The 18,206-nt window shown below is 46.4% G+C and overlaps 1 protein-coding gene across 1 annotated transcript in view; it reads right to left on the bottom strand.

Annotated features, from left to right (window-relative positions):
- XPO5 (exportin 5) overlaps positions 1-18,206 on the bottom strand; it is a 579,115-nt gene that overhangs the window by 224,935 nt on the left and 335,974 nt on the right. Inside the window, exon 23 of the mRNA XM_069236247.1 lies at positions 11,356-11,492. Coding sequence (XP_069092348.1) covers positions 11,356-11,492 — 137 coding nt within the window. The remainder of the gene's footprint in view (positions 1-11,355; positions 11,493-18,206) is intronic.

The raw sequence follows: 18,206 nt of genomic DNA, 5'->3' as shown, positions 1-18,206 counted from the left end.
TGGTATAGTGCACCCTGCCTTAGGGCTGTAAGGCCTGCTAGAGGGGTGACTTACCTATGCCACAGGCAGTGTGAGGTGGTGTAAGGAAATGCCTCCTTGGCATGGTTGCCCCCTGACTTTTTGCCTTTGCTGATGCTATGTTTACAATTGAAAGTGTGCTGAGGCCTGCTAACCAGGTCCCAGCACCAGTGTTCTTTCCCTAACCTGTACTTTTGTATCCACAATTGGCAGACCCTGGCATCCAGATAAGTCCCTTGTAACTGGTACTTCTAGTACCAAGGGCCCTGATGCCAAGGAAGGTCTCTAAGGGCTGCAGCATGTCTTATGCCACCCTGGAGACCTCTCACTCAGCACAGACACACTGCTTGCCAGCTTGTGTGTGCTAGTGAGGACAAAACGAGTAAGTCGACATGGCACTCCCCTCAGGGTGCCATGCCAGCCTCTCACTGCCTATGCAGTATAGGTAAGACACCCCTCTAGCAGGCCTTACAGCCCTAAGGCAGGGTGCACTATACCATAGGTGAGGGTACCAGTGCATGAGCATGGTACCCCTACAGTGTCTAAACAAAACCTTAGACATTGTAAGTGCAGGATAGCCATAATAGTATATGGTCTGGGAGTCTGTCAAATACGAACTCCACAGCACCATAATGGCTACACTGAAAACTGGGAAGTTTGGTATCAAACTTCTCAGCACAATAAATGCACACTGATGCCAGTGTACATTTTATTGTAAAATACACCACAGAGGGCACCTTAGAGGTGCCCCCTGAAACTTAACCGACTGTCTGTGTAGGCTGACTAGTTCCAGCAGCCTGCCACACTAGAGACATGTTGCTGGCCCCATGGGGAGAGTGCCTTTGTCACTCTGAGGCCAGTAACAAAGCCTGCACTGGGTGGAGATGCTAACACCTCCCCCAGGCAGGAGCTGTGACACCTGGCGGTGAGCCTCAAAGGCTCACCCCTTTGTCACAGCCCAGCAGGGCACCCCAGCTTAGTGGAGTTGCCCGCCCCCTCCGGCCACGGCCCCCACTTTTGGCGGCAAGGCTGGAGGGAACAAAGAAAGCAACAAGGAGGAGTCACTGGCCAGTCAGGACAGCCCCTAAGGTGTCCTGAGCTGAGGTGACTAACTTTTAGAAATCCTCCATCTTGCAGATGGAGGATTCCCCCAATAGGGTTAGGATTGTGTCCCCCTCCCCTTGGGAGGAGGCACAAAGAGGGTGTACCCACCCTCAGGACTAGTAGCCATTGGCTACTAACCCCCCAGACCTAAACATGCCCTTAAATTTAGTATTTAAGGGCTACCCTGAACCCTAGAAAATCAGATTCCTGCAACAACAAGAAGAAGGACTGCCCAGCTGAAAACCCCTGCAGAGGAAGACCAGAAGACAACAACTGCCTTGGCTCCAGAAACTCACCGGCCTGTCTCCTGCCTTCCAAAGAACTCTGCTCCAGCGACGCCTTCCAAAGGGACCAGCGACCTCTGAATCCTCTGAGGACTGCCCTACTTCGACGACGACAAGAAACTCCCGAGGACAGCGGACCTGCTCCAAAAAGACTGCAACTTTGTTTCCAGAAGCAGCTTTAAAGAACCCTGCAACTCCCCGCAAGAAGCGTGAGACTTGCAACACTGCACCCGGCGACCCCAACTCGGCTGGTGGAGAACCAACACCTCAGGGAGGACCCCCGGACTACTCTACGACTGTGAGTACCAAAACCTGTCCCCCCTGAGCCCCCACAGCGCCGCCTGCAGAGGGAATCCCGAGGCTTCCCCTGACCGCGACTCTCTGAAACCTAAGTCCCGACGCCTGGAAAAGACCCTGCACCCGCAGCCCCCAGGACCTGAAGGACCGGACTTTCACTGGAGAAGTGACCCCCAGGAGTCCCTCTCCCTTGCCCAAGTGGAGGTTTCCCCGAGGAAGCCCCCCCTTGCCTGCCTGCCGCGCTGAAGAGATCCCTTGATCTCACATTGACTAACATTGCAAACCCGACGCTTGTTTCTACACTGCACCCGGCCGCCCCCGCGCTGCTGAGGGTGAAATTTCTGTGTGGGCTTGTGTCCCCCCCGGTGCCCTACAAAACCCCCCTGGTCTGCCCTCCGAAGACGCGGGTACTTACCTGCAAGCAGACCGGAACCGGGGCACCCCCTTCTCTCCATTCTAGCCTATGCGTTTTGGGCACCACTTTGAACTCTGCACCTGACCGGCCCTGAGCTGCTGGTGTGGTAACTTTGGGGTTGCTCCGAACCCCCAACGGTGGGCTACCTTGGACCAAGAACTGAACCCTGTAAGTGTCTTACTTACCTGGTAAAACTAACAAAAACTTACCTCCCCCAGGAACTGTGAAAATTGCACTAAGTGTCCACTTTTAAAGTAGCTATTTGTCAATAACTTGAAAAGTATACATGCAATTGAAATGATTCAAAGTTCCTAATGTACTTACCTGCAATACCTTTCAAACAAGATATTACATGTTAAATTTGAACCTGTGGTTCTTAAAATAAACTAAGAAAAGATATTTTTCTATAACAAAACCTATTGGCTGGATTTGTCTCTGAGTGTGTGTACCTCATTTATTGTCTATGTGTATGTACAACAAATGCTTAACACTACTCCTTGGATAAGCCTACTGCTCGACCACACTACCACAAAATAGAGCATTAGTATTATCTATTTTTACCACTATTTTACCTCTAAGGGGAACCCTTGGACTCTGTGCATGCTATTCCTTACTTTGAAATAGCACATACAGAGCCAACTTCCTACATTGGTGGATCAGCGGTGGGGTACAAGACTTTGCATTTGCTGGACTACTCAGCCAATACCTGATCACACGACAAATTCCAAAATTGTCATTAGAAATTGATTTTTGCAATTTGAAAAGTTTTCTAAATTCTTAAAAGACCTGCTAGGGCCTTGTGTTAGATCCTGTTTAGCATTTCTTTTAGAGTTTAAAAGTTTGTAAAAGTTTGAATTCGATTCTAGAACCAGTTTTAGATTCTTAAAAAGTATTCCAACTTTTAGAAGCAAAATGTCTAGCACAGATGTGGCTGTGGTGGAACTCGACACCACACCTTACCTCCATCTACAGATGAGAGAGCGAAGGTCACTCTGTAAACTAAAGAAAATAACCATAGGCCCCAAACCTACCAAAATACAGCTCCAGGAGCTTTTGGCAGAGTTTGAAAAGGCCAACCCCTCTGAGGGTGGCAACTCAGTGGAAGATGATAGTGAATTGGAGGAAGATTCCCCCCTACCAGTCCTATCTAGGGAGGACAGGGCCTCTCAAGCCCTGACTCCAAAAATACTAGTCAGAGATGCTGGCTCCCTCACAGGAGGGACCAGCACCTCTGAAATCACTGAGGATAACTCCAGTGAAGAGGACATCCATTTAGCCAGGATGGCCAAAAGATTGGCTTTGGAAAGACAGATCCTAGCCATAGAGAGGGAAAGACAAGAGATGGGCCTAGGACCCATCAATGGTGGCAGCAACATAAATAGGGTCAGAGATTCTCCTGACATGTTGAAAATCCCTAAAGGGATTGTAACTAAATATGAAGATGGTGATGACATCACCAAATGATTCACAGCTTTTGAGAGGGCTTGTGTAACCAGAAAAGTGAACAAATCTCACTGGGGTGCTCTCCTTTGGGAAATGTTCACAGGAAAGTGTAGGGATAGACTCCTCACACTCTCTGGAAAAGATGCAGAATCTTATGACCTCATGAAGGGTACCCTGATTGAGGGCTTTGGATTCTCCACTGAGGAGTATAGGATTAGATTCAGGGGGGCTCAAAAATCCTCGAGCCAGACCTGGGTTGACTTTGTAGACTACTCAGTAAAAACACTAGATGGTTGGATTCAAGGCAGTGGTGTAAGTAATTATGATGGGCTGTACAATTTATTTGTGAAAGAACACCTGTTAAGTAATTGTTTCAATGATAAACTGCATCAGCATCTGGTAGACCTAGGACCAATTTCTCCCCAAGAATTGGGAAAGAAGGCGGACCATTGGGTCAAGACAAGGGTGTCCAAAACTTCCACAGGGGGTGACCAAAAGAAAGGGGTCACAAAACCTCCCCAGGGGAAAGGTGGTGAGACAGCCAAAAATAAAAATAGTAAAGAGTCTTCTACAGGCCCCCAAAAACCTGCACAGGAGGGTGGGCCCAGAGCCTCTTCACAAAACAATCCTGGGTACAAGGGTAAAAACTTTGATCCCAAAAAGGCCTGGTGTCGAAACTGTAGTCAGTCTGGACACCAAACTGGAGACAAGGCCTGTCCCAAGAAAAGTTCCACTCCAAACTCCAATCCAGGTAATACTGGAATGGCTAGTCTCCAAGTGGGATCAACAGTGTGCCCAGAGCAAATCAGGGTCCACACTGAAGCTACTTTAGTCTCTGAGGGTGGGGTGGATTTAGCCACACTAGCTGCCTGGCCGCCTAACATGCAAAAATACAGGCAGCAGCTCTTTATTAATGGGACAAGTGTAGAGGGCCTGAGGGATACAGGTGCCAGTGTCACCATGGTGACAGAGAAACTGGTTTCCCCTGGCCAATACCTGACTGGAAAAACTTATACAGTCACCAATGCTGACAATCAAACTAAAGCACATCCCATGGCAATGGTAACTTTAGAATGGGGAGGGGTCAATGGCCTGAAACAGGTGGTGGTCTCCTCAAACATCCCAGTAGACTGTCTGCTTGGAAATGACCTGGAGTCCTCAGCATGGGCTGAGGTAGAACTAAAAACCCATGCAGCCATGCTGGGTATCCCTGAACTGGTGTGTGTAAAAACAAGAGCACAATGCAAGGCACAGGGTGAAAAAGTAGAGCTGGAGTCTGGAAAAATGGTCCAGCCTACCAAGAGAAAAGGAAAGTCAGTTGGGAAACCAACTGCAACACAGTCAGAAAAAGAGAACCTCTCTTCTCAGGACGAAGTTCTGCCCTGTGAGGGAACTGAGCCTTTGGAGCTTGAACCTTATCAGGTTGAGCTCTTAGGCCCAGGGGGACCCTCAAGGGAGGAGCTGTGTAAGGGACAAGAAACCTGTCCCTCTCTTGAAGGCCTTAGGCAGCAAGCTGCTGAAGAGTCCAAGGGCAAGAAAAATGGAACACATAGGGTCTATTGGGAAGATGGACTCCTGTACACTGAGGCCAGAGACCCCAAACCTGGTGCCACTAGGAGAGTGGTAGTGCCTCAGTCGTTCAGAGAGTTTATTCTGACCTTAGCCCATGATATTCCCCTTGCTGGGCATTTGGGACAAACCAAGACGTGGGAGAGGTTAGTCAACCACTTCTACTGGCCCAATATGTCCCAGAAGGTTAAGGAGTTTTGCCTCTCCTGCCCCACCTGTCAATCCAGTGGCAAGACAGGTGGGCACCCAAAGGCCCCCCTCATTCCACTTCCAGTGGTGGGGGTCCCCTTTGAAAGAGTGGGTGTGGACATAGTTGGTCCAATGGAACCTCCCACAGCCTCAGGAAATATGTACATCCTAGTAGTAGTGGATCATGCTACTAGGTATCCTGAAGCTATTCCCCTTAGGTCGACTACTGCCCCTGCAGTAGCCAAGGCCCTCATTGGTATCTTTACCAGAGTGGGTTTCCCTAAGGAGGTGGTGTCTGACAGAGGTACCAACTTTATGTCAGCATACCTAAAACACATGTGGAATGAGTGTGGAGTGACTTACAAATTCACTACACCATACCATCCACAAACTAATGGCTTGGTTGAGAGATTCAACAAGACATTAAAAGGCATGATCATGGGGCTCCCAGAAAAACTCAAAAGGAGATGGGATGTCCTCTTGCCATGTCTGCTTTTTGCTTACAGAGAGGTGCCACAGAAGGGAGTAGGATTCTCACCCTTTGAACTTCTGTTTGGTCATCCTGTAAGGGGACCACTTGCTCTTGTTAAAGAAGGCTGGGAGAGACCTCTTCATGAGCCTAAACAAGACATAGTGGACTATGTACTTGGCCTTCGCTCTAGAATGGCAGAGTACATGGAAAAGGCAACCAAAAACCTTGAGGCCAGCCAACAGCTCCAGAAGTTTTGGTATGACCAAAAGGCTGCACTGGTTGAGTTCCAACCAGGGCAGAAAGTCTGGGTTCTGGAGCCTGTGGCTCCCAGGGCACTCCAGGACAAATGGAGTGGCCCTTACCCAGTGCTAGAAAGGAAGAGTCAGGTCACCTACCTGGTGGACCTGGGCACAAGCAGGAGCCCCAAGAGGGTGATCCATGTGAACCGCCTTAAGCTCTTCCATGACAGGGCTGATGTGAATCTGTTGATGGTAACAGATGAGGATCAGGAGGCAGAGAGTGAACCTCTCCCTGATCTTCTGTCATCAGACCCAAAAGATGGCTCAGTAGATGGAGTGATCTACTCAAACACCCTCTCTGGCCAACAGCAAGCTGATTGTAGGAGAGTCCTACAACAGTTTCCTGAACTCTTCTCCCTAACCCCTGGTCAGACACACCTGTGTACCCATGATGTGGACACAGGAGACAGCATGCCTGTCAAAAACAAAATCTTTAGACAGTCTGACCATGTTAAGGAAAGCATTAAGGTGGAAGTCCACAAGATGCTGGAATTGGGAGTAATTGAGCGCTCTGACAGCCCCTGGGCTAGCCCAGTGGTCTTAGTCCCCAAACCTCACACCAAAGATGGAAAGAAAGAGATGAGGTTTTGTGTGGACTACAGAGGGCTCAATTCTGTCACCAAGACAGATGCTCATCCAATTCCTAGAGCTGATGAGCTCATAGATAAATTAGGTGCTGCCAAATTCTTAAGTACATTTGACTTGACAGCAGGGTACTGGCAAATAAAAATGGCACCTGGAGCAAAAGAGAAAACAGCATTCTCCACACCCGATGGGCATTATCAGTTTACTGTTATGCCCTTTGGTTTAAAGAATGCCCCTGCCACCTTCCAAAGGTTGGTGAATCAAGTCCTTGCTGGCTTGGAGTCCTTTAGCACAGCTTATCTTGATGATATTGCTGTCTTTAGCTCCACCTGGCAGGATCACCTGGTCCACCTGAAGAAGGTTTTGAAGGCTCTGCAATCTGCAGGCCTCTCTATCAAGGCATCCAAATGCCAGATAGGGCAGGGAACTGTGGTTTACTTGGGACACCTTGTAGGTGGAGGCCAAGTTCAGCCACTCCAGCCTAAGATCCAGACTATTCTGGACTGGGCAGCTCCAAAAACCCAGACTCAAGTCAGGGCATTCCTTGGCTTGACTGGGTACTACAGGAGGTTTGTGAAGGGATATGGATCCATTGTGACAGCCCTCACTGAACTCACCTCCAAGAAGATGCCCAAGAAAGTGAACTGGACTGTAGAATGCCAACAGGCCTTTGACACCCTGAAACAAGCAATGTCCTCAGCACCAGTTCTAAAAGCTCCAGATTATTCTAAGCAGTTCATTGTGCAGACAGATGCCTCTGAACATGGGATAGGGGCAGTTTTGTCCCAAACAAATGATGATGGCCTTGACCAGCCTGTTGCTTTCATTAGCAGGAGGTTACTCCCCAGGGAGCAGCGTTGGAGTGCCATTGAGAGGGAGGCCTTTGCCGTGGTTTGGTCCCTGAAGAAGCTGAGACCATACCTCTTTGGGACTCACTTCCTAGTTCAAACTGACCACAGACCTCTCAAATGGCTGATGCAAATGAAAGGTGAAAATCCTAAACTGTTGAGGTGGTCCATCTCCCTACAGGGAATGGACTTTATAGTGGAACACAGACCTGGGACTGCCCATGCCAATGCAGATGGCCTTTCCAGGTTCTTCCACTTAGAAAATGAAGACTCTCTTGGGAAAGGTTAGTCTCATCCTCTTTCGTTTGGGGGGGGGGGGGGGGGGGGGGGTTGTGTAAGGAAATGCCTCCTTGGCATGGTTGCCCCCTGACTTTTTGCCTTTGCTGATGCTATGTTTACAATTGAAAGTGTGCTGAGGCCTGCTAACCAGGTCCCAGCACCAGTGTTCTTTCCCTAACCTGTACTTTTGTATCCACAATTGGCAGACCCTGGCATCCAGATAAGTCCCTTGTAACTGGTACTTCTAGTACCAAGGGCCCTGATGCCAAGGAAGGTCTCTAAGGGCTGCAGCATGTCTTATGCCACCCTGGAGACCTCTCACTCAGCACAGACACACTGCTTGCCAGCTTGTGTGTGCTAGTGAGGACAAAACGAGTAAGTCGACATGGCACTCCCCTCAGGGTGCCATGCCAGCCTCTCACTGCCTATGCAGTATAGGTAAGACACCCCTCTAGCAGGCCTTACAGCCCTAAGGCAGGGTGCACTATACCATAGGTGAGGGTACCAGTGCATGAGCATGGTACCCCTACAGTGTCTAAACAAAACCTTAGACATTGTAAGTGCAGGGTAGCCATAAGAGTATATGGTCTGGGAGTCTGTCAAATACGAACTCCACAGCACCATAATGGCTACACTGAAAACTGGGAAGTTTGGTATCAAACTTCTCAGCACAATAAATGCACACTGATGCCAGTGTACATTTTATTGTAAAATACACCACAGAGGGCACCTTAGAGGTGCCCCCTGAAACTTAACCGACTGTCTGTGTAGGCTGACTAGTCCCAGCAGCCTGCCACACTAGAGACATGTTGCTGGCCCCATGGGGAGAGTGCCTTTGTCACTCTGAGGCCAGTAACAAAGCCTGCACTGGGTGGAGATGCTAACACCTCCCCCAGGCAGGAGCTGTGACACCTGGCGGTGAGCCTCAAAGGCTCACCCCTTTGTCACAGCCCAGCAGGGCACCCCAGCTTAGTGGAGTTGCCCGCCCCCTCCGGCCACGGCCCCCACTTTTGGCGGCAAGGCTGGAGGGAACAAAGAAAGCAACAAGGAGGAGTCACTGGCCAGTCAGGACAGCCCCTAAGGTGTCCTGAGCTGAGGTGACTCTAACTTTTAGAAATCCTCCATCTTGCAGATGGAGGATTCCCCCAATAGGGTTAGGATTGTGTCCCCCTCCCCTTGGGAGGAGGCACAAAGAGGGTGTACCCACCCTCAGGACTAGTAGCCATTGGCTACTAACCCCCCAGACCTAAACACGCCCTTAAATTTAGTATTTAAGGGCTACCCTGAACCCTAGAAAATCAGATTCCTGCAACAACAAGAAGAAGGACTGCCCAGCTGAAAACCCCTGCAGAGGAAGTCCAGAAGACAACTGCCTTGGCTCCAGAAACTCACCGGCCTGTCTCCTGCCTTCCAAAGAACTCTGCTCCAGCGACGCCTTCCAAAGGGACCAGCGACCTCTGAATCCTCTGAGGACTGCCCTACTTCGACGACGATAAGAAACTCCCGAGGACAGCGGACCTGCTCCAAAAAGACTGCAACTTTGTTTCCAGAAGCAGCTTTAAAGAACCCTGCAACTCCCCGCAAGAAGCGTGAGACTTGCAACACTGCACCCGGCGACCCCGACTCGGCTGGTGGAGAACCAACACCTCAGGGAGGACCCCCGGACTACTCTACGACTGAGTACCAAAACCTGTCCCCCCTGAGCCCCCACAGCGCCGCCTGCAGAGGGAATCCCGAGGCTTCCCCTGACCGCGACTCTCTGAAACCTAAGTCCCGACGCCTGGAAAAGACCCTGCACCCGCAGCCCCCAGGACCTGAAGGACCGGACTTTCACTGGAGAAGTGACCCCCAGGAGTCCCTCTCCCTTGCCCAAGTGGAGGTTTCCCCGAGGAAGCCCCCCCTTGCCTGCCTGCCGCGCTGAAGAGATCCCTTGATCTCACATTGACTAACATTGCAAACCCGACGCTTGTTTCTACACTGCACCCGGCCGCCCCCGCGCTGCTGAGGGTGAAATTTCTGTGTGGGCTTGTGTCCCCCCCGGTGCCCTACAAAACCCCCCTGGTCTGCCCTCCGAAGACGCGGGTACTTACCTGCAAGCAGACCGGAACCGGGGCACCCCCTTCTCTCCATTCTAGCCTATGCGTTTTGGGCACCACTTTGAACTCTGCACCTGACCGGCCCTGAGCTGCTGGTGTGGTAACTTTGGGGTTGCTCCGAACCCCCAACGGTGGGCTACCTTGGACCAAGAACTGAACCCTGTAAGTGTCTTACTTACCTGGTAAAACTAATAAAAACTTACCTCCCCCAGGAACTGTGAAAATTGCACTAAGTGTCCACTTTTAAAGTAGCTATTTGTCAATAACTTGAAAAGTATACATGCAATTGAAATGATTCAAAGTTCCTAATGTACTTACCTGCAATACCTTTCAAACAAGATATTACATGTTCAATTTGAACCTGTGGTTCTTAAAATAAACTAAGAAAAGATATTTTTCTATAACAAAACCTATTGGCTGGATTTGTCTCTGAGTGTGTGTACCTCATTTATTGTCTATGTGTATGTACAACAAATGCTTAACACTACTCCTTGGATAAGCCTACTGCTCGACCACACTACCACAAAATAGAGCATTAGTATTATCTATTTTTACCACTATTTTACCTCTAAGGGGAACCCTTGGACTCTGTGCATGCTATTCCTTACTTTGAAATAGCACATACAGAGCCAACTTCCTACAGGTGGGCATGGCACTCTGAGGCGAGTGCCATGTCGACTTAGTCATTTTCTCCCCACCAGCACACACAAGCTGTGAGGCAGTGTGCATGTGCTGAGTGGGGGGTCCCCAGGGTGGTATAAGACATGCTGCAGCCCTTAGAGACCTTCCCTGGCATCAGGGCCCTTGGTACCTGATCAACTGGATGTCTGGAGGGGGCCAAGATATTTACTGTAATAAGGAGGGCGCGAGTGAGATTACAGAGAATGACTGCCATATCTAAATGTATCTTGTTCCTCATCTGATGCACAGGGATACCTACTGTATGATTTTTGTTATATTGCAAAAGGGGATGGTTAAAATAAACAGTGCAAGCCAAAATCTGTATGCGCTTGCTCGAAGATCTTTAAAGATGACTAGCTGGCACTGCTTTGTACAACCCTATTTCGCCCACCATTATTTGTGCCATATTAAATTAGATTTACAGCAAAGGACTATGTATTACTGTTGAACTGTAGGAGGACAGAATTTATTTTGACCTTGTGTATTGTATGAGGGTGCACCCATGCTGAGATACACCATTAGCTCTTTCTGTTGTATGCTGTACCAGACAAAAGAATAAGTTGTGCAGTCTACTCGGTTCCTTCCACGAGACAGGATAAGAATGAAATATAGATTATGAAGGCAATTTACCTCAGTATATTGACAATCTTCAAAAGCCACCCTCTGCCTTACTGAAAGCTAGAGCAAGCAAAGAGCATGTCAAACATCTAACAAACAAACGTACATTTTCAATTTACTATGAAAAGCTAAATAGGATCTTCTTGTAAAAAGGATATGGAGCATTGTGCGCAGCCTGTAGTCTGGTAGATTCTCGAGGTTTACAAAGGTTGAATTAAGAAGTTGACTGGCGAGGCCATTCACGCTGTAGAAATCCTGCTTTATAGAAGGACCAGCATGTCCCAGGATATGAAAACTAAAAGTGGAGAAAACAAAGGTTTATTTATGCCTTAACAACATTTAAAGAAACCCAGTCAAACGAAAGAAACTGCTATCATTACAAATACTGATATTTTTATTAGATGACTTTTTTGCTCAGTGTTCTACACTTTAAGCCCCAAACACACCCCAAATGTAATCACTGTTAAAGTGTTAAAGCATACGTAGTATATTTTAAGCAAACAAAATGTTGTGTGCAAGACAGAGATAAGATATTTCCACTGCAACCCAAAAGAAAATGTTACCTACAGATGCTTTAATATCTTAATTTGAGGTACTCCTGATTTGCATAAATCTTCATTGTTAGTTTGGGACTCCTCGTGTACAATGTTCGGCCATTATGTTCATGCAAATAGAGTGGTGTCATAGGACTCCAGCTGCAATAATGAGACTCCTCGATATCGGTCAGCAGCACCACCAATCGTGGGGTACTGAGTCTGATCCCACATCCTGTGACAGCTGTCAGCCTAACACTTCCAGCTAGCTAGCAGCATCTTATCAGTACCAGAGGGAAAAGTGACTTGTGGCATCCTATTGCATGACACACCAAGACTCCGGAAGAAAGTCATGGTAAAACAGACTGTACCCCTTTCTCTCGGTTATACCAGTCTCATACATGCAAAGACAAACAGAAGCAGGATTTGGTTCAATAGATTTTATTGAGGCAACTGCGTTTTATGTAGAAAGGCATGAATTGCGATTATGAGGAGAATGAAGCCACACTATTACAGCAGTGACCAGGAAAGTGAAATACAGGAAGAATCCCATCATATTGTCACACTAGTGTATCTAATGTCTCTACCTACACTACTAAGTTCCCCCATGAGAGCAAATAGCAGTGGTAGCCTGCCCTGCTCCGCCATCTAGTCCCAGGAAGGTCTTAGTCTGCTGGGAGTCATACCATTTACACTTGGAGGAAGCACAGTTTCTCAGCAGAAACGTCAACAATGTGCTGCATGAGATGGTAGACTGGTTGGAATGTCCCCTCTAAGGTGGTGGAGGCAGCAAGTTGTTTTATAATAAAACATCATATTGTTCTAAGAACTGCCCTGAGAACAAGTATTTTTCTGTTTAGGGTACAAATTGTACTAACTATTGTGTGCAGCCTTGGAGTGAGTACAGGATGAAAATGTCTATGCAGGGAAATTAATAACAAATTCTGCATGGCAGTGCAACTGCTAAAAATAATAAACATCACCACTAAAATGAAGCCTTGCTAAAATAATAAGAGGGATAAAATGACAAGTGACTAGGTGAAATGGCACAGGGCTCATACCCAAGCTAAAATTAATGTGCCCACATAAAAGCTAAAATAACCTCACAACACCGTCTCCATTGTCGGTTCGAGTGTTACAAGGTCTATAAAAATATAACCTACTGCTTAAATCACTATGCCCACAACAATTCGTATCAAAAGTAAGAAAGTATTGACTGACCAAAATCAAGCCAAATTTTAAAAGTCAGTTTAGATTATTATAAAAAATATTCTATCAAATTAAAGCCAAATGTCAGACCATCAAAAATAATCATGATCCTAAAAAAATTTTTTTTTTTTTTTTAAAAACTAGCCAATGTCATCTATTTTTAGTGAATTCAGGAAAGATTCCACTTAGCCAGGTGAAAAATTAATCAGTTCGGTGACAATGAAAGTGAGGTAGCATGCATGGTCCTTTGCCTCAGCCATAACTCCGACTGAGGCGGCAGCATCCCGTGCAGTGCCAGATGTTATAGACCCCCAGAAGCCCCTTGATCCACAAAGGGCGGCTCATATGAAGCTTCTCGTAACAAGCACAATCTCAATGTGCAGGTCTGGTAACGAACCCTCACAGAGAACATCAACAGATCAGCGTCCAAAAAAAGGCATGCGCTGCATAGCAAGACACTTCCAGTGTATGTTTGAATGGGCACAAACATTGAAAGACTGGCTGCATGCAATTCAGAACCTGTCTGAATGACAGAGAACAGTTGGAGTCCAGTTCTTCCAGGAGTAGTGCTCCAAAATCATGTGTTCACAACATAGTTGGGCTGTTGGAAGTGCCATCAGTCGTCCTTGTTGATATGGGGCAGCTATTGCGAATGAAAACCAGCAACAGCAAAATGCCGCCAATTAATGCCAAAGTAACAGGGAATCCCCTCAAAACACTCATAAATATTGAGTGTATGGCTGAAGGTATTATGCCAAATATAGAGGAGTCTGCGATGACAACCAGAACTGACAGCCTTAAAGAAATGTACCATACCAGTGGTATTAGATACGTGAAAAATGTTTTGAAAAGTTTGTATTTAAAACTTGAAGAACATAGGTCTTGTGGGCAGTTGTGAGCGCCACATGTTTTTGAAACAAACGAGCTTTCAGTCAGCTCGCCAAACTTTACATTTGAAGTAGCAAGATAAGGCCACACTTATGCTACTTTTATTTCTCGCGTAGGAGGGGGGGGGAAAAGCCCTTTTGCACAAGTCACAATTTGGGAGACCAAAATTATGTAGGCAATTCCGGCTCGAATTCCACAACAGCCTTCTCCATTCACCATCACATAACTCCCATTCGAGAGCACCTGGAACGCTGGACGAATCAAAGGGACAGGAACACCATTCGAACAACAAGCTAAACCACAGCTAAAGTATTACATGCTCCGCGCAAACACAGCTGTTTACAAATCATTGAATTACTCACAGAAGGCTCACATTCGCTTCTGCTAAGACCTCCTTCATGCAATGAAACATTTGTACATAAAAAGTAGCTCCCACACCTCATGGATGTAACTACCTCCTAACTTTTTAAATCTGCCTACAGGAATGTGCTTCCAGCACAAGGTGAACATTATTGTTGAAATGGGCAGATTAATTACCCCATGTACTAAACAAACTGTAGATGGTATTTCTGCCACAGTGAAAGCCAATTTTTCTAAGTTTTCGATGTTTAACATTATATAAATTGCTTCTTTCTTATCCATTATTTGTTGCTTTCGCATCAAGATAAAACAGAAAATAGGTTCCCTGGAGCGGACATGTTGCCAGGGTACGCGACATCTTTTCAGAACCTGTAACGTCCAACCTAACTGCATAATGGACCTAAGTTGAGACTGCCCAGGGTGTAAAAATTACAAATCATTTTGTGTGATGTCACTTGCAGATGAATCAATATTGTTTCGGGTGTAAATGTGGTTGGACAAAGTGTTCATACCATCATCTACAACGGCTAGAGCTTTCCGGAGGTTGTCCTGATCTATTTGCCTCAACCGGGCGGTGGCTTCTTTTTATGAAAGTTTCCAAATCTCATTTTATATTGCATATAAGAAGCGTTATGTGAGCAGTTTTCTAGAACCTACCAAGAAATCTTGTAGGTCTGTTTTCTGACCAGAGACTAAGGTGTTCTTTAACAGATGCTAGTATGGAAGATTTCAACCATTGTTGACACAACTGATGCATGCTGTGTATGTGGTGATGAAACCGGAGTGGTGGTGTGAGATGCAACAAGGGTCAGGTCTACTCGCTCTAAAACCCCCCTGTGGAGTTTACAAAGCATGAATGACAACCATTTGTGTCCACTGGCCACAATAACCACTCGTTTGGACCTCAAAGTGTTGAATTAAATGTTCCATTTTGGACCCACATGTTAAGCTGTTCTTCAGTACCATTTAAAGTCTTTTGCCATTTGTCAATTTAGCTGGTGACTGAATACTAGGTGCATTCAATTCCTTAATCTTTGCTAAGCCTAAACAACTTGTTTTACAGTTTCATATACAAATATAATTTGCAAGAGGAATGAGACATGCTCTAAATGAAGCTTCCCATCCCTGTATCTGCCAACTTTTAGTTCCCCATACTCCAAGTCAATCGACTGCAATATTCACAGCCTTCAATATCCAACTGAGTACCTAAAGAATAAGAATACATTAATTTGGTGTCTGTTAACAAGACATTCTTCAATTTCATAGGAGGTAGTTTAAAATAATAAGACTCAGCATTTTAACTTCATGCCCAATAAAATATACAAACTTTTCTACATCTGTTTTACAACTCCCCACTGGCGGAGCTGGACATTGCTCCTACTGTGTGCAACTGTGAACAGTTCTCGTGTGCTGGCTTTATGTATAAAGTGATGTTTGAAATGATGGTAACAGACCATTTCCCTTATAATTTGCTGCTGTTTGGTAAACATCTTCACTTTGAAACACAGCATAGTATTCAAGCACAGTATCAACAGTTTCACATCCCAATCATCAAAAACCCCAGGTGTTGTTATATCATGTATACACGCTTGGAACACATATGGAATTTGAATAATTTCTGTGGGCCCGAAAATATTAAACTATACTTTATCCCAATCAATCTCATCAGAAACTAGTATTGCTGAAATGTCCGCTAGGGACAAGTCTGTGCGGCCCTTATGTTAGGACAGGTGAGGCTTCAAAACCTCATCTACCAGTCCAACAGCAGAATGTTCAGGAAGATAATGACCATGTATCAACAGAAAGAAAGCAATGACAAAACCAATCCAAAAATGGAAGGCAAGCAGTGTTAACAGGGCCCATAGATAACTCCATGGATGAATCAGCTAGATCATTTTGACCCCATTCAATACCCTACGTGCTCCTGATACAGGTGCAGTTGAAGATGTTGAAGAAATGAAAGAATCTTTGATGCCAGCAAAATATCCAGGCGCAGTTCGTGCAAACAATGGAGCTGGTGTCTGAGAATGTATCCCTTAGTGGTTCGTAGTAAGCGATTCCAACTGTTTGTGTTGAATTTGAATAATATAGCTCAGAACGTTTGGCATTTCTCAGCGCAAATATACTGATAAGTACTAATGAAAGTTCATTTTCCACACTTGACAAGATTGGTGAAGTCTCATCACTGCTGGTTAAATCCTGAAGAGGGACATCCTGACTGGCAGTGAGAGGGGTTCGGGAACTGCCCAGGAGTCCTCATGGTCTACTGTGTAGGACTGGTCATATGGTGTGACATGACACTGTCAACTGAAACAGAGTGGTTTTCTTTAGAACCAGGCAGAGGTGGTAGAATGAAAATTCTCGTACCGTGTATTCCCAGGACTGGTGCAAGATATGAAGGGCCAAATTCCTTTTTTACAGCAATCTTTTCATGCACTAGAATCCCAACTTTTGGAATCCAGCCGGTGGATGTTGTTGGTGAACCCCTTAATCCCAAGGAGGCTGCACATGCAGATGAGTTTTCATCACGGAACTGTTGTAATTCCTGTAAGACAGTGACACGTTCATTTATGTGAAAAGGTGTGGCTGCCACCACTGCGCCACGGCCATCAAGATCTGGGACATACATAGGAATGCAGAACAGAACCTCATATGAGGAGCGCCCTTCAAAGGACCTTCAGGGTAGATTATTTAGTGCTCTCTGGACTCCACAGATGTGGTTAAGCCAACTCCGACCCCTACCTATTACCCTTACTGTTAAGGATTGCTTTAAATCCCGGCTTTTCCGCTCCACCACCACATTTCCCTTGGGATTATAAGGAGACGAGAAATGGAGTTGGACACCCATCGCCGCCATGGTGTCCCTGAATTCCCTTGAGCCAAAAGCAGAGCCCTGGTCTGAATGGAATGCTGCAACTGCATATTTCCCAATGAAGACTTCTAAATCTTTAATAACCGTTCGAGCGTCAGCTGATCATTGTGGCCATATACACTGAAATCTGGAGCAAAACTCAACTGCAAATAAGGTGTATTTGTATGCACCATCAGGTGTTTGGGTACCACAATAGTCGAGCTACACACATTGTAGTGGTTTGTTGGAAATTAGGAGGGGTGTCTGAGGTGGGTGTTTCGTGGTGGACCCTCCTATTTGTTGGCAGGTGTCACAACAAAGGACATTCTGTCTGGTTTCTTTGTATAGACCTGGACACCAATAGCGTTTTTGCAATAATTACATTGTAGCCGCCACACCTGCCTGGGCAGAAGCAACACCTTTATGCACCTCTTTTATTAGATAAAATCTCTGGTTTTGGTTGGGGATCACATGATCACCCACCCCTGGTATGGTTGCAATTGCAAAATTTTGAGCACTGAGATGGTAGGAATATTTGGTGGAACACACCTTTGGCAAGGGCTAGCTTGTCAGCCAAAGTTTTCACAGCAGCCAGTGTTTCATCATCCATCCTCGTCCTAGAACAAGTAATCACAGCAACAGAAGTGGTGGCTTCTGCTTTCTTGGCTGCTTCATCTGCCAAAGTGTTTACTGCAACATGTAATCCTACAAGTTGATGGCTCACTGTATGTACTACATGGGTATTTGATAGTGTCTACTTTAGATAGGTTACACCACCCACCCCCACAGGTGTATGCATCTGATGGTGCTCCCTTTTGAATCTCTGAACTCATTCTGGCGGCAGTAATGCAGATATTCACTAAAGGAGTTGACACAATAATATGAATCACACACAATGAGTATTAGAAGTTCAGAGTCCATATGTTCCAGTGCCAATAATAGAGCCTTAAGCTCTGCCAATTGTGCAGTGCAGTCCTGTGAGAAGCTGGTTCTCTATATCGTGCCCTAAAAAGAAGTACACTGTGCAGAGTCTAGGGATAGCCAATTGGTTTGCAGAGGCAAAAGTAGATAGGACTAACCCTCTATTTTGTGGCAGTGTGGGCGAGCAGTTAGGCTTATCAGAGGGTAGTGCTAAGCATTTGTTGTACTCACAGAGGCAATAAATAAG

Source organism: Pleurodeles waltl, chromosome 5 (assembly GCF_031143425.1).
Source record: "Pleurodeles waltl isolate 20211129_DDA chromosome 5, aPleWal1.hap1.20221129, whole genome shotgun sequence".
NCBI lineage: Eukaryota > Metazoa > Chordata > Amphibia > Caudata > Salamandridae > Pleurodeles > Pleurodeles waltl.
Note: the sequence above shows the minus strand (reverse complement) of the source record. Positions and strands in the feature narration are given on the sequence as shown.